Source organism: Hypomesus transpacificus, chromosome 8, assembly GCF_021917145.1.
Source record: "Hypomesus transpacificus isolate Combined female chromosome 8, fHypTra1, whole genome shotgun sequence".
In the NCBI taxonomy this organism is placed as follows: domain Eukaryota; kingdom Metazoa; phylum Chordata; class Actinopteri; order Osmeriformes; family Osmeridae; genus Hypomesus; species Hypomesus transpacificus.
The window spans coordinates 8189169-8204929 of NC_061067.1; the positions used below are offsets into that span (position 1 = coordinate 8189169).

Below are 15761 nucleotides of genomic sequence, written 5' to 3' on the forward strand. Positions count from 1 at the left end.
TACTCAACTTCCCTGGAACTATACCCTGCTTTTATCATTCAAGCTAATTGCCTTCTTTGGGGTTAAGCCTTTTCCATATCACTCCAACCTCCCCCTCTCCTCCTGCTGATTCCATACCTGATCTAGTCACCGCTGGTTCCAGCCTATCACTATCAGGTACTTCCAAGAACGTCAACGGTGATATGGAATGCTTTCTGTGGATAGCACTGCCCTCGTGTGTTTAAAGGTTGCCATTGCAGTCAAATATGTGCATACTGCCACTTTCAACAGGAGGCAGTATTGTACCTGATTCAGACTACCTTAGATGTGCACCATAACATGTCATATAATAATAATAGTCATTTCAGGTCATGGAACTTCTGCTATAAACCTCACGTGCCTCTGAAACTAACAGTTAGAACCGATTAGTAACACCCTCCATTAAACCCTTACAAATACCAACAAAACATCAGACATATTTGGATCTTACCCAACTGTCAACATTAATTCCATTCTGGTGTAACCTACGTTGTGTACATAAAAAAATGTGCAAGGACAGGAAAGTTAAAAAAAACTAATAAATCTAGTGTTACAGACACCATATGTTTCCAGAGGAAAAATGAAACGTAAAATGTGAGCCTGCTCCATAGGCCTATACTATAGCCTGCCTACAACAAATCCTGAATCACCGTGACTTTTTGCCGCTGGCAAACACATAGGGCCTTTCAGTTCGTCTAGCTTAGACATGTTTTCCCGATCTGTAGTTATGACCTGTTTTATAACAGGGTTTCTAAATTTTATCATACGTATTCCACACTTGTCAGACTCAGAAATTCAAAAACACATTATCACTCTCAATTTCAATTCCTTCGCTGACAGACAAAATGCTCGGGCGTGAGTAACGTCACAGGCGCACAGGGTATAAAAACCTTTACATGCCACACTTCCACATGTGGACGGTGTGGGCTCAGTCTCCCCCTAGTGTCCTTATCCCTAACTTTAATATCCACAAACCATCACTCGGCTAGACTCAATTCATCACTTGTTCATAGAGGGGAATCTTTATATACCACTAGGAACAGCAAAGGTAAGTGTATAAAAACAATCCTATATGTTCAACAAGGTAGCTCAATATGTTTGTTGCCAAACAGACATAAAACGCGCAAGAGTTTAATCGGTGATTTGTGAGCTACAGGCTATTTATATAAACTTTTTGTTTATTTATCACAGAGAAATTGTTACAGAGAAACTTAATGTTGCCATAGGTCAGAAAGAATTAAACCTGTCCTAACATCTGTCACTAGGGTTTGCGTAGCCTATCCATAGTTCTGTTGATGTAAAGTTGACTGCCGGAGGAATTGTATTAAGGCATACATAGGTGTTTGAGAGGTGAGAAATAGCAAACGCATTTTTATACTTTACAAAGTTATGTACTTCAGTTTGGTAAAAGTTCATTCTGACTCAGGTGTGCAACGCACTTAAAGCAGATTGATTAACACATACCTACGGATATTTTTTTTCAGTTATCGTATGATAAATCGACGGTAGGCCATGGTGGGTACATGTCCCACAATTAAAATGCTACCCATCCACGCCGCGTTGCAGGCAAAGAGAGAAGTACTATATATAGCCTACCGTATCCAGCCCATACATCTGATTATGCCTGTGTGGTTGTATGGCACATCGCACAAAACAGAGCAGGCCAAGCCTCACTCATGGATCTAGCAGCTGGAATGATTATATACCCAGCATCTGAAGAATGCTGTTTAGAAGTTATAATGAGACAGAGATCTGCAGTCCCTGGTTCTATAAAGAGGTTGAGTGGTTGTGGATTTAAAAATGGTATGGGGTGTGCTGATTTTGTCTGAGTCATGTTAAAGTGAGAAATTGCAGCCATAAAGGAGCTTTGAAACAGCCAAACAAGCTTCAAATGCCTACAAGTAGCAAGAAACATCCTTGAACCGTCCCTGGTAACAGCCTCGCGCAGCACTATTAAGAGGATGTGATGGATTGGAAAAGGAAGCTGTTAGGTGAGCGCACCAATAATTTGCAAATGTCCTGTGCGGTTCATGGAGTATTCGGGGGTTTGAGGGTCGACCGCCACGCTGTGCATGTGTCTGTAATCACCTGTGAAATGGCTGTTAGGGCCCTCAGGGAGAGGAGGGGTCTCCGGGGAATACAGCTGTGCTGCCTGGATAAATGGAGGAGAGAGAGATAGATAGAGAGAGAGAGAGATAGTCAGGTGACAGCTCGCAAGCTGGTAGGGATGACAGGTGGGTAGACAGGGCCGGTTGAACGACTGCCTAATGCAAACTGGCAGATTACATGATGGAAAGGGAAAGATATTCCACATGAATTCAAACAACCTGTGTCCCCTGATTGGCTATATCTCAGCACATTGCTCGACTGTTCTCTTCAAATGCTTTACTTTCAATAAGCCACAGCACATTTATATATAGTTTTAACCTTAATGACTGATCTGTCCAGATGCTCAGCATTGAGGGAACATGCCTTGTGGGTGGGTTTTGGTACCCAATAGAAAGTCAGTGTTCTACTGGTATGTCAGTATTTGACTGAAAACCAATGGTGACACTTGGTCTTGTCAAGGGGCAGACAAGCCTAGTCTGCAGGGTTGGTTTAGGATAGTACAGTATGGAGTTATTGGCAGTGGTTATAGGACATTCATGAGCACAAACAACATGTATTACCATTTATAATGACATATTCAAGAGTTCCTTTGGAGAACAGCTGTGAAATGTGAAGTTGTTAACTGTTACTCTAATTTATTGACTTATGCTGTTGGCTCAATTCTATTCTCAAGAACGTGATTTACTATGATAGATATGATGTTTAATGTCAGTTTTGCAGGTTAAGTGGCAGTGTAACAGCAATCTGTGGTAAAAACCTGGCTGTCAGTCGGACAATTTATGAGTGAGTAGTTCCCATGCCCACTTCAGTCCTGCCTGAACCCTCCTGTCCCAGGGCCTATAGTCAGTTACTGCCTGGTTGTAACATTTTACTGCCTGTTTACTAGACCACTGGAGTGGTGAACATGGGGCGGGGGGAGGGGGGGGGGGTTATGAGCAAATCTGGCCCCCCTCCACTCTCCCCAGCATCACCTCTCATCATGCTGCTGCTCTTGCTGTATGTGTTCATGCTAACCTGCTGGTGCCTCTGAGCGCTCTGGTTTTAACCTCAAGCTTAGAGATGTTTCCAAGTAGCAGGAAGGTTGCTAGTTGGACTTCCAGACTGTAAAACTGCAACTGTCAGAGTTTTGATCAGACCATTGGAGCATCAGGGACAAAGAAAGTGTGTGCAAAATAAACAAGTTGGGCATGTGTGTTTGGGTGTGTGGGTGTGTGTGTGTGTGTGGGGGGGGGGGGGGGGGGTGATTAGTGCACCTGTTTCTGAGTGTTTGAATGATTGTGTTTGTGCGTTGAATCTTTGATCTTGTCTGTATATCATTCTGTAAGTGTGAGGAACTCTGCCCTGTCCCTCCTGCCAGCCTTCTTCAAGCGGCTGCCTGTTTATTTTGCTGTTGCATCCTCCAGCCTCTCTGCTTACATTGTTTTTTTTACCCCAGCTCCGGCCTGCGGTTGGCATGGCGATGTTTGTCGGTGGAATGAAAGTGGGAGAAACGCCACCGAATACACCAACCACATGTCTCAAGGCATAACGCAAATATCCTCAGGCTCACCAAGAACATTTTTACAAGAGATGGCGCAGGAGTAAAAAAGTAAAATACAAATAAAAAGAGGAGACGATGTTGGGATTTGACAGGCGACAGATGTCTTGTTTTCAAAGCTAAGGGGCGGACTGCAGCCACCACACCATTCATCCAGACACATGCTGGGTTGTTTATAGCACTCTTATGTTCATTATCCAGTCTGCCTGACATCTCCAAACCCCCGTCTATCTCACACTCAGCAGAAACACGTAAAGTGGAGAGTCAGAACATCGGGACTTGGGTTAGTTGGAAGCAGCAAGTTAGATCTGTGACACACACACACAAAAAGGCTAAATGTTGCACTTGACTTTGGGGACATATTTGTGTGGCTTGTGTTAGAAGTTTGGTTTTCTCATGGAGAAGACTGATTCCTTTAAAGCCACTTGCTGCAGTAGACTTGTAGATGTCTTATTCTAGGCATCTCACTGACAACCTAATTAATTTCACATGCTACTGCATGTAAGAGCACAAAGTAATGAACTCTCCCCAAGAGATAAATGTGACATTTTGAGGTCTGGTGTGACAAGAGAAACTCCCTAAATGCTTCTTTCTTCTCCTCAACTGACTTCAGCTCCACACAGGATAATGGGTGTTTTTCTTCTCTCAAAGATGTCTCATGCCCTCCTAAAATATCATGCCTTCCTCGCATTATGTGTTCTGAAGTCCAAGCCCCCATTACTTGGCGTATCTGGGAAATGGTACGCTAGCAGTTTGTGCAAAGATTTTTTTTGTCTGAATTGTCAAAGACTTGAGTGCCAATGAAAACATGTAGCTCAACATCCCTGTCAGCTGTTCCTGTCAGGCTAGGACTGGGGCAAGACTTCTGAGCTTCAATATTCTCAGTGAAAATGTTTTCTCGTTCTCATGTATTGTTCTCAATATTCTCTGGTTTGGTAGAATGCCTTTCATGGACCTAGATACTAACTAGGGGGAAGTCAGGTGGTTGAGCGGTTAGAGCTATGGGCTAGTAATCTGAAGGTCGGTGCACATGACTTGTGTCCTTGGGCAAGGCACTTCACCCTACTTGCCTCGGGGAGAATGGCCCTGTACTTACTGTAAGTCGCTCTGGATAAGGGCGTCTGCTAAATGACTAAATGTAAATGTAACTATGAGTTAACTCGCAGTTGTGTTTAGCAAAGTGGCAGAATATAGAATTGGAGATGATTTGCTAGTTCAATTCCTGCTGTGTATGTTACTTTGGATAAAAGTGGTTGTTAAATGAATACATTACTATTATTATTTTCCAAACCAGGGGGCTGAGCTAGACTGAGCTGGGCTGGACTGAGCCGGACTGGGCCTGCTGTTAGATCACCATGGGGCGGACAGTGAACCTGCTGACTGTGCTGCTGCTGTCATCCTGTCTACAGGCCATAGAGGAGGAGGATATCAGAGCTGGTATCGTACCGGCCTGGACCTGGCCTCATCTGTTGCATGCTGTTTAAAACAATCATCTCATTAACCCCTCAGACATTATTAGAAGCTTGAGTCATTAACTTGCAGTTGACTGCCTGCCTGCTTGTGTGTGTGTGCATGTGTGGCTGGGTGTGTGTGCGCTTACGTGTGTGCATGTGTGTTGATCAGGCTGCAGCACAGCCGTGAATGACCTGGTGTACATCCTCGATGGCTCCTGGAGTGTGGGTTACACAGACTTCGACACGGCTAAGGACTGGCTGGTCAACATCACCAGTGGCTTCGACATCAGCTCCCACTACTCCCAGGTAAGAAAGAGAGGGGGGAGAGAGAGAGGGGGGAGAGAGAGAGGGGGGAGACAGAGGGAGGAGATAGAAGGAGAAAAAGAGTGACAGAGAGAGAAAGAAAGTGCGACAGTAAGAAAGAGCATATATACTTCACACACTCACCCTCATCACACACACATACTCACCGACAGAGAAAGAGAGAGAGAGAGACTGAGTCGGGCTTGCTTTCAGGTGGCAGTGGTCCAGTACAGTGACACCCCTCGTCTGGAGATCCCGCTGGGCAAACACCAGGGCGGTCCTGACCTCATCCAGGCCATCCAGAACATCAAGTACCTGGGAGGAAACACACAGGTCAGGAGCCAGTCAACACCCTCACACACACACACACACACACACACACCCTCACACACACACGCATGCATTCATTCGGATTCTCCTCCCACACCAGACGGGCCGCGCCATCAAGTTCGCCGTGGACCACGTGTTCCCCTCGTCCCGGCGCCTCAGCGCCGTCAAGAACCGCATCGCCGTGGTGGTGACGGACGGCAAGTCCCAGGACGACGTGGTGGACGCCAGCGTGGAGGCGCGGGCGCAGGGCGTCACCGTGTTCGCCGTGGGTGTGGGCACTGAGATCACCACGTCGGAGCTGGTGGCCATCGCCAACAAGCCGGCGCCCGCCTACGTCCTGTACGCTGAGGACTACACCAACATCGACCGCATCAGGGAGTCCATGGAGCAGAAGCTGTGTGAGGGTCAGTGGGGACGCAAATATCTCCAACATGTACTTGATTATGCAAACTCACAGGTGTGTGTGTGTGTGTGTACTGTGGTAGCTTGTGTGTCTGAGTGTGTGTATACTATGTGTGTGTGTGTGTGGGAAGCCACAGGCCCTGTAGCCAGACCCTGGGACATGTGGCATGGTGGCTGGATAGCTTTGAGCAGGAAGCAGATGTTCACGTCACTGCCAAACACACCCTTAAGCAGTAGGAAGCATTGTTGAACCACTCGCTGCTGGAAAACGTGTCAACAACAGCCAAGTTAGAAGCAAGTGAAAACTTGTTCACAACGGGTGAAGAAAAATTATGACTTATTTAATAACTTATGCGACGTTGATGTCGAAAGAGACTTAGTTATTCTGCTGTTTTGTGTGGAGGCATTTCTTCAAACTTTAGTCTCGGCCCTCATTAGCTGCAGAATCCCCAGACAAGCCTGTTCCAAATGCACTACAGAGGAGCAGCTGGTAGAAAAGCCTGCATTAGTGCCCACTCAACCTTAATTAACTCTTTCTTTCTTTCTCTCTCTCTCTCTCTCTCTCTCTCTCTCTCTCTCTCTCTCTCTCTCTCTCTCTCTCTCTCTCTCTCTCTCTCTCTCTCTCTCTCTCTCTCTCTCTCTCTCTCTCTCTCTCTCTCTCCAGAGTCGGTGTGTCCCACGCGTATCCCGGTGGCGTCTCGTGACGAGAAGGGCTTTGAACTGATGCTGGGCATGAACATCCACCTCAAGGCCAAGAAGATTCCGGGCTCTCTGGCCTCAGAGGCCGCCTACTCCCTGACCAGCGCCGTGGACATCACCGAGAACACCAGGTGGGTGGATGACTGTAGCAGAGGTGGTTCAAGGACAGTGCTGGAGGAAGGACACCTGGGGTATTGTATAACAGTATGTGACGCAGATAACTGACTCATGTACTTTCTATCGTGGACTTGTTCATATCTATTAATACAGAAAACCGTGCAGTCTGGGTGAAATACCATTGACACTTAGACTTCTTTGTTGGTATTCACATATTGTGTTCTCTTAGTGTGACTGTGTAAGTATACATACATACAAAGGACTCTGGGTTAGGGTCAGGGTCATGTTTAGCTTTGCAATCGTCTCTGTGAAGCCTCAAAACATCCAGAAGATTTCCAATGCTGAGGCCACTGTCTGTCACATGTTTGTACCCTTCACAAACCAAACAACAACAGCTCTAAGTCCAGTAGTGGAACACTTGACAGGGCAGTATTCCTGGCAGTCAGAGGGGAAACATTGGCATGGTGAACTCACACCACACCTAGCTGAAACACCCTTGCGGCTTCACAAAGGTTGATTATTCACAACCAATTAACCCTTTTGGTTTGAGTTTAGATTTACCGTGACTTTCAACGGTTCGATGGAGCAGGGCGTAGTGACCAGCTGTCACAGAACAGGCCCTGAGTGTTCTACAGATTCTCATTCTACTGCTTGTTTGTTACAGTTGAAAGACCCCCCCCCCCCTACACATCAGCATCTTAACGCCTCATAACGAATGAATGAGGAAACATGGTCCACAGTATGAGCCTGTATCTTCCCCTCCTCTCCACCCACACCCTCCTCCCCCCTCCTCCCCCCTCCCCCCCTACAGAGAGATCTTCCCCGAGGGTCTCCCGCCGTCCTACGTGTTCGTGGCCACGCTCCGTCTGCACGGCGCGGCGGGCCGGCAGCAGCTGGACCTGTGGAGGGTGCTCTCGAAAGACGGCGAGACCCAGGCTGCCGTGACGTTGGACGGCCGGGACAAGACCGTCACCTTCACCACCACCAGCACCTCTCATCTGGAGCAGACGGTCACTTTCACCGCCCCCGGCTTTGAGGTAGAGGAAAGGACGTGTGTGGGTGTGCGGGCGTGAATGTTGGTCTGTGTGTACCTGTTTGTGTGTGTGTTCGACCGGGAGTGTGTCAGTAAAGCACTTGCGGGGAGAAACCTTCTAGCACGAGAGAGAGAGAATTAATCTGTCAGATCGAATCAATAGCTGCTCCTTGTCTAATCAGGTCAGTGAACAGGATAGTCAAAGGTCCTGGAGGACCGCACAGTTTAGCCAGCAAACACACTCCCTCTCCTCTCAGAGCCAGCCACCGCACCCTCGCACGGCCGTGTGGGAGAACCAGGAGGATTGGAAGAAAACGTTTCCCTTTTCGGGCCACGCCTCTGTAAGAGGTGGAAAGGAGCCGCTGGCGATTGGACACCTGGAAGCTCTCGCTGCTGTTTCCATGGTAGCAGCATCCCCGTTTCCCCGCTAGCCGTGGCTGTGTTTCCAGTGGGAACGGTCGGGGTGCTTTTCCACTGAATGTTCCATCGCTGTCCATTCTGATTGGAGCGTCTCGGTTGGTGCGTGTGTGAAGCCTGGTGAAATCAAATGTATGAGTGTGTGTGTGTGTGTGTGGGGGGGGGGGGGATCAATGCCATTGACAAAGACACAGGGAGAGCACCACCTAACAGCAACACGCCATCATGGTCATGCGTTCCCACCATCTCCCCTCCATGTTCTCGTACTCGGGGCACGTCCAGGTGTACGGACCGGCAGTGTATTACAGCACACTGTCCTAGCCCAGCCAATAGGCAGCCTCCCCTTCCTCTCTGTGGTGAGCTGTTCAAACAGAAAGCTCGTACTCGGAAAAAGGATCCCTCTGCCATCTCCCCACCCTGGCACTGGAGCAAACCCAGCCTGGCATCGCTGGCACCACAACCAGCGGCCAGCGCGCCGCAATTCATCCCTTCCCTGAATGCGACTGATTGATAATTATATGGTTCCTCCCTTGGCACTTGAGAGTGGGAACATGGACAAAGGGTCCAGCTGTCAAGGAGGTCGTTACACCAGCAGTTCGTAGTAAAAACCCACCGCCTGAGAAGGACACATTCATGTTGTTGACATCAAAGCCTGCCCCGCCCTGCCCACGCCCACTTGGCGTCGGTCTGTTCTGATTGGACTGTGTGGGCTACCGTACAGGCTCTCTTTGACGGAGGCTGGCACCAGCTGAAGGTGCTCGTGAGGCCGCGCCAGGTCACCGGTTTCCTAGACGACCAGCTGATCCAGGAAGCGGCGCTGGAGACGGCGGAGCCCATCTACATCAACGGGAAGACGCAGATCGCCAAGAGGATGGGGACGGAGGCTTCCGGAGCGGTGGGTGACGGCGCTGTGTTTGTGGTTTTCCTGTGGTTCCTCGAACCACTGCCGCACGGGTTCTGGGTTGGGCCTTGTACCGTGGGCTGAGCCTATCTGCAGAAGCCTGCGAGTACCTGACTTTACGTGGACTGTGTCAGCGGTATAACAAGGTATTACAGATTCCTTTTGTTTGTTTCGTTCTCCTCTGTTGCCCAGGTGGAACTTCAGAAACTGCGTCTGTACTGCGACCCCCACCAGAGTGAGAGAGAGACCGCCTGTGAGATCTACTCTGTGGTAAGACCACCGCTGGCTGACCACTTGTGTGGGTACCCGTGGACACGGTCTCGCTCGAAAACGAATGTCACTTCTCCAGGCATTAAAATGTAACGAAAAGGAATGACCAAATGATACGACTGGAGGTGTAACGGCTGCAACGTCCCCCGGCAGTTACGAGTGTGTGTTTGAAGAGGTTCCACATGAGCTTTAATTATCCTCGACGACAGCCGTCTCACCCTCCCAGCGCTCTAACACCTCCCAAATAAGATCTCAACGTCGAGGAACCCAGATATCATCTCGACACGGAGTACTGTCTTATTTACAATAGTCGTCGGGTTATCTCGACAGACAATTAACACATCCCTCCTCTCTCCCTCTCTTTCCTCTTCTCCCTCTGTCTCTCGCAGGATGACGAGAGGGTAAGTGTTGCCTCTCTTCCATCATGAAATGGGCCTGGGATTTAATCCTCCGCCTTTTGTACTTTGTGTAGTGGACGTGGTTTGGTGAGCCGCCATTTTACCCGGATGAGTTGGCTCGGCAATAAACGCCCTCCATTGAAAGTTGGCTTCTACCGTGTGTGTCGCTGAAGCTAGCTCTCAGACAGCCAAGCCCAGGTTTCAATCATGTCGGATTACTCCAGTGAGTCTGTACGTGCGCAGCACAGAGTCAGCCATCTCTGTGTTTCTGCAGTGCCCCCTGAACCGCACAGCTTCTGAGGAGGAGGAGGAGTGTGACTGCTCTACCGCCCCCCCCGGGCCCCCCGGGCCCCCCGGGCCCCCCGGGCCCCCCGGCCCCATGGTACTGCTGACACACTACTCACAACATGACAGCATGTTGTAGAACGGACGCACTGATTATTCTATTTTTTTTGGTCTCTTTTTTTACTCTCTCCTCGTTCTCTCTTTTGCTCTCTCTTTTGCTCTCTCTCTCTCTCTCTCTCTCTCTCTCTCTCTCTCTCTCTCTCTCTCCCCCCATCTCTCTTTGACACACACACACACACACACATTTCACATTTCTCAGCATTTGGCAGAGATCTTCTAGACTGTTTAGTCTGTGACCTCAGAGCAGTTTGGACACAGGAGCTCTAAAGGTTTCATTGATCAATGACAGGCCTCTGATTTATGACCCTGTGTCTATTTTCGAGATGTGTGTAGGAGACCTGTACAGCAGCCACTGTTAAACAGGCTACCCATTGTTACTGTACTATTTATTTGAAAGACCTTAAAGGAAACAGGGACAGGTCATTCAGCTATGCTACTTCGAGGGAGTGAATACAACTGGTTGGTTCAACCTAAATCATGTGGCCTGGCCTTCAATATCAGCTGCCCAAATGTGTTTCATTCACTCGGTCATTGTATTGTAGGTTTGACGATGCTAGACCTGTTATTCACGTGTTGGAGAAGTCTACAGAGTGAGATTGGTGATGGGCTGTGATTGGTTGTGTCCTACAGGGTTTTGGAGGGGAGAAGGGAAGAGCAGGCCCTCCAGGTCCTGACGGTAAGCCTGTGAGTACACACCCATGCCTCCTGAACGCACACACACACACACACTCATTTTTCAAAGAGAACCTCACGTTACCTTATGTATACATGACTGAAGCATGTGTGTTTGTCTGTGTGTGTCTGTGTGGTGTCTGTGTGTCTGTGTGTGTCTGTGTGTCTTTGTGTGTGTGTGTCTCCCTCAGGGGAACCAGGGGGAGTCAGGTGCGTCAGGAGAGCCCGGCTTCCCAGGGGAGAAGGTGAGACATCTACAGCACATTCACAACATCCGCCACTCCCATTCAACACAAGCCTGCACAGCGCATACAGTGTGTTTATCCTGTCGTCATGTCGGTTGATACAGGGAGAATTAGGCCCCCCAGGACTGAGGGGAGAGCCTGGTCTGACGGGCTGGAAGGTAAGATGCTCCTCATGTTGTTTGGCTACTGGACATGTTCCCCAGTGTCTTCGAAAGTCTCTGAGACAGTCTCTTATTAGCCTCTAGTAGTCTGGGTTTTCGTAGTCGGTCAACGGAGGTGCGCCGGTACTTTGTCTGCCCCCGGGAGTAAGCAGAGCCTTCATAACTTCCTGTACCTTCAATACGAATATGTTTCTCTCTGTCCAGGGAGAGAGGGGGGAGCCAGGGTTACCAGGTCAACAAGGCCCTCCAGGACCCATGGTAAGACATGTCTGATATAAGTAGCCAGTGTGTCTGTCAGTCAACCAGTCAGTCAACCAGTGAGCGAACCAGTCAGCTCAGAATCGTTTTGACACTCAAGGCCCTCTGCCTTGTGTGCTAGGCAGCTAGCTAGCTAACCCTTCTTTAGAGGGTGGGGCAGATTGTCAGAGCCCCACAGCCTACACTGGGAACTCCATCCAGCCTCTGTCTCTCAAACCACAATGGACCTCTCTGTATAACAAGCCTGGTCTGGTCGGGCTTGGGTGCTTGGTGCTGAAGCCTGGATGAAGCTTCAACCAGATGCTTGTGGGCATAGCAGACTCACTTAGGCACGCTCGCAAGCACGCACGCACACACACATACACACACACACACGATGGGGAGGAAGGTTTTATTTTCTCCTGTGGCGTTTATAAACGCCAAACATTTGAAGAGGAGGAGTAAAGAGTACAGTAAATAATAAGACCAAAAGCCTGGACTTTGATTTCATCAATGCTTCACTGTGTGTGTGTGTGTGTAAGAGAGACAGAGAGAGAGAAACTTTGTCTTTGTGTGTGTGTGTGTGTGTGCAAGCGTACGTGCATTTGATTGGAGAGGGAGTATTGATGTCCTCTGTTTCCCCAGGGTCCTGCAGCCCCACGGCTCAACCTCGGGGCGGCTGTAGGAATACCCGGGAAAAAGGTAAAGAGATGAGTAAAAAAACCATGAGTTCAAAGGAGTGTCAAAGGAGATGATGAAAAGGCCTGAAATGCCTGATGTCCACACAGGGACTTCCTGGGGAGAAAGGAGAAGTGGGACTTGCGGGAGAGATGGGACCAAAGGTAGGACACTGTCCTTCTGTCCTGCCACCGACCCACCAATCAGCAGTCATTGGAGAGTTTATGAATAAGAACATTTTGTCCGATGTCAAACGTATAAAGGTGATAGGTAGGTAGTTGAATATATGCAGTATGGAGCAGAGCAGAACAAAGAACTGTACCGAACATAGAACAGAACATAGAACAGAACAGAACTGTTTAGAACAGAACATAGAATGGAACAGAACAGAACAGAACTGTGCAGAACGGAACGGAACAGAACAGAACAAAACACAGAACAGAACACAGAACAGGACAGAGGTGTTTAGGAGGCCCTGCGTCTCAGTCTCCGGAACTCTCCCTGCTGTTGAGACAGTTTGTCTGAAGTGGGACCACAGGGGGCTGATGACTTTAACTGTGTTTGATTTGGCTCCAGGTTGCAGGTGGGACAGAGAGAAGCTGCTCCATGAGCTGGTTCTGTCTGACCCGGGTACTTCTAATGAGCTCTTTATTTTCCGTGCAGGGGGAACCGGGTCTGCCTGGAAAAGAGGGGCCAATTGGTCCTTCAGGGCCCAAAGTAAGTCGATTTTTTGTCTGAGTACAATGGTGTGTTGTCTAGAGAGTTTGCTGTCTAACTGAAATCTGTTCAGGAGTGGGTCTACTTCAGATAGAGTTATTTGAAGACCACAGTGTTGGCCACATCTTAAGGGACGCTAACTTGTTAGACATGACAACGACGTTAGCTTGTAAAGTGTGAATTTGCAGACACACACAAAAACACACAGAAGAGCTTGAAGCTCTAATGTGCCGTCGCTTTTAACTGTTCTTGGAACTTGGAGCTGCGGGTGTTAGATCAATTCACTTCCAGGCGCACAGTCATTTGGCAGTCTTCCTGTTATTAAGATCAAATTGTGCCGTGGAGACACTGTAACAGTAACTCTAGAGTCTGTGTGTGTGCATGTGTGTGTATGTGTGTGTGTGTGTGTGTGTATGTCGCTGTGTGTGGGTTGAGAGCCACTGAAGTAACAGCCCCATGTCCTCTTCACTCTCAGTTCTAATGTGAAACACATGGGCAGGAGGAGTACTACTGCATGTGCCACAGAGCTGGCACATGCACACACAACACTTCAACGGGTCTTTTTAGACACCAAGAAAGCCTTTAATCAAGCTGGAGAGGCCAAACAGTCACTCTCAGTGCAGCCTCTAGGGGTGCTGTTGTTACCTAGAAACCCATCCACCTATCGCGATCCATCCTGGTCACAACCAGTAGAGCCAAGTACCAAGCTATAACAGTAGTGTGTTGCTCATTGTGATCTGTTGTTGAGGAAACTTCCAGTCTTTGAATTGTCTCATGTAGCGCACAAATGCCTGGCCCCCGACACGTGTTGACCAGCTCACAGCTCCAAGCTCAACACACAGTTCGAAGGCTCTTTGTTACGCCATACCGTACGTCTGACATGTCCGTTGCAGCTCACGGTAAACGGCTAAACAAACACATACAAGAAGAGGAGATTTAAAGATTTGAGGTTTTAACCCAAAGTTCAGAAGAATTAGTAGCTACTAATTCAAGCAGTGCTCTCTCTCGACATCAGGTTGGCTGTGGTGTTCCCGGAACAGGCTCTAATGTAGCCTGACGTTGTCATACTCATAATTCTAGTCAGAATATGAGTCTGAGAACTCTCCGTTGGGCTTTGACTACGAGGCGTGTTTCAAACGAGCCTGGAAAACAATTGCCTCTTCGCTCAATTGGATAGATCTACAACCAATCACAGCAACAGAGTTTAAACAGAAATTAAACTTTTACCGATTCCCGTAGGAAGGACGGCAAAAACATGTTTTCCATCGACAAATGACTTGATTGCGTCTCTCTGTTCCTCTTTCAAAAATAATGCGCTGTCGATGTCTTCTAAAACAGACTCAATGGCAGAATCATAACATCCCAGATCTCCAGCGGTAGCCATGTTTGTTCAAAACAAATTCAACTTAAGCGCTCTTTTGTGTCGTGGGTGATTACGTTACTGTTGATCATCTGTCCATCATCGTATAAAGCCCGCCCTGGCAATTTCATTGGTTCGCCCAGATTCTGGTTTTCTGTAGTTGGTCCCCAATACGAGACCCTCCAGACCCAACTTCCCGACCAAATTTTTTTTTGGGCGGGGAGAAGTTGGGCTGGCAGCCAGGCAAGCTCTAATGACCATCAGAGAGTAGTCCTCAGATACTGCTGCTCAAATAAACAGACTGCATTTCCCCTGTGCTGTTTCAGGGAACATTGCACTGCCTAATTATTCACAGGAACCAGTCTGCCTGGAACAATGAAGGATTCTGGGATATTCTGATGCAGTTGTTTGAAGCGATCAAACTACTGTTTAGAAGAGTTATGGAGTCAGAACAAATGTTTGGATGGAAAGTCTGACTTGTTTCCTGCGCAAAGATCACAGTGCGGATACAACTCTTATATGTTAATCAACAGAATATTCAATAGGTTTGGCATCCAATGAAATTCAAGGTGAAATTCTATCACAAATCAGTTTCACTGTATAACTTGTCAATTTTGCCGCCTCTCTTTTGCCCTCCTCTAGGTCTTCATCTGGGTCCTCTAACTTATAACCACCCATGACCACCTTATCTAAACACCACTTTAGAAAAAAAAACGAGTTATTTGATAGCATGGTTAGTTCGTATTTATACAAGGTGCGTTTAACCAATTAAACTTGGTTGCACTCGTCTGTGTGCCTGTTCAGTAAAGGCATGTGTGGTGTGTTTTTATGATCCCGCGTCCTAACCAGACACACTCCCTCCTTTCCAAACAGCTCAGGTGGCTGGTTCTCATCAGACTTGAACGTGCGTGTGTGTGTGTGTTGTGGTGGACGTTTACAAATCTGGCAGGATACCAGACCCTTTGCCCTCTCTACCCTACTCAGCGGTTTGTGCCAAGCCGGGTCTGCAGACACTCTCCGACCTCCTGCCAAGAACAGGTCTCTGGAGAGTGTTGGGTGACAGTTGCATGTGTGAGGTCACCGCCCGACAATTAACCTGTCCAGCTCTCAGCCAAAGACCTGCTACTGTACAAGCTAACTGCAGAGCAGTGACATGCAGAAACCGAGAGTGTAAACAGTGTGTAAACGCAGGATCAAACCTGCTATTAAGTGCATGCGTTTATGTTTTTGAGACGCAGCCTCGGTCCAGCCTGGATCCATTAGCATGCATTATGTATTGGCGTTAATTTAACAGCTGT

General features: G+C 48.3%; 1 protein-coding gene across 2 annotated transcripts in view; it reads left to right on the plus strand.

The window, feature by feature from the left end:
- Window positions 1–937: 937 nt before the first annotated feature.
- Window positions 938–15761, plus strand: part of si:dkey-225n22.4 (collagen alpha-1(XXI) chain) — a 30866-nt gene continuing 16042 nt past the window's right edge. The window contains exons 1-18 of one of the 2 annotated variants that reach the window (XM_047023875.1): window positions 938–1066; window positions 4959–5101; window positions 5288–5424; window positions 5635–5754; window positions 5852–6155; window positions 6818–6983; window positions 7781–8006; window positions 9141–9314; window positions 9513–9590; window positions 9980–9991; window positions 10263–10370; window positions 11024–11077; window positions 11257–11310; window positions 11415–11468; window positions 11676–11729; window positions 12354–12410; window positions 12497–12550; window positions 13050–13103. In XM_047023875.1, the coding sequence (XP_046879831.1) occupies window positions 5020–5101; window positions 5288–5424; window positions 5635–5754; window positions 5852–6155; window positions 6818–6983; window positions 7781–8006; window positions 9141–9314; window positions 9513–9590; window positions 9980–9991; window positions 10263–10370; window positions 11024–11077; window positions 11257–11310; window positions 11415–11468; window positions 11676–11729; window positions 12354–12410; window positions 12497–12550; window positions 13050–13103 (1788 nt within the window). In that variant the 5' untranslated portion in view covers window positions 938–1066; window positions 4959–5019. Of the gene's footprint in view, window positions 1067–1945; window positions 2010–4958; window positions 5102–5287; window positions 5425–5634; window positions 5755–5851; window positions 6156–6817; window positions 6984–7780; window positions 8007–9140; window positions 9315–9512; window positions 9591–9979; window positions 9992–10262; window positions 10371–11023; window positions 11078–11256; window positions 11311–11414; window positions 11469–11675; window positions 11730–12353; window positions 12411–12496; window positions 12551–13049; window positions 13104–15761 lie in introns of those variants that run through there. The other variant, XM_047023876.1, reaches the window with a different exon arrangement.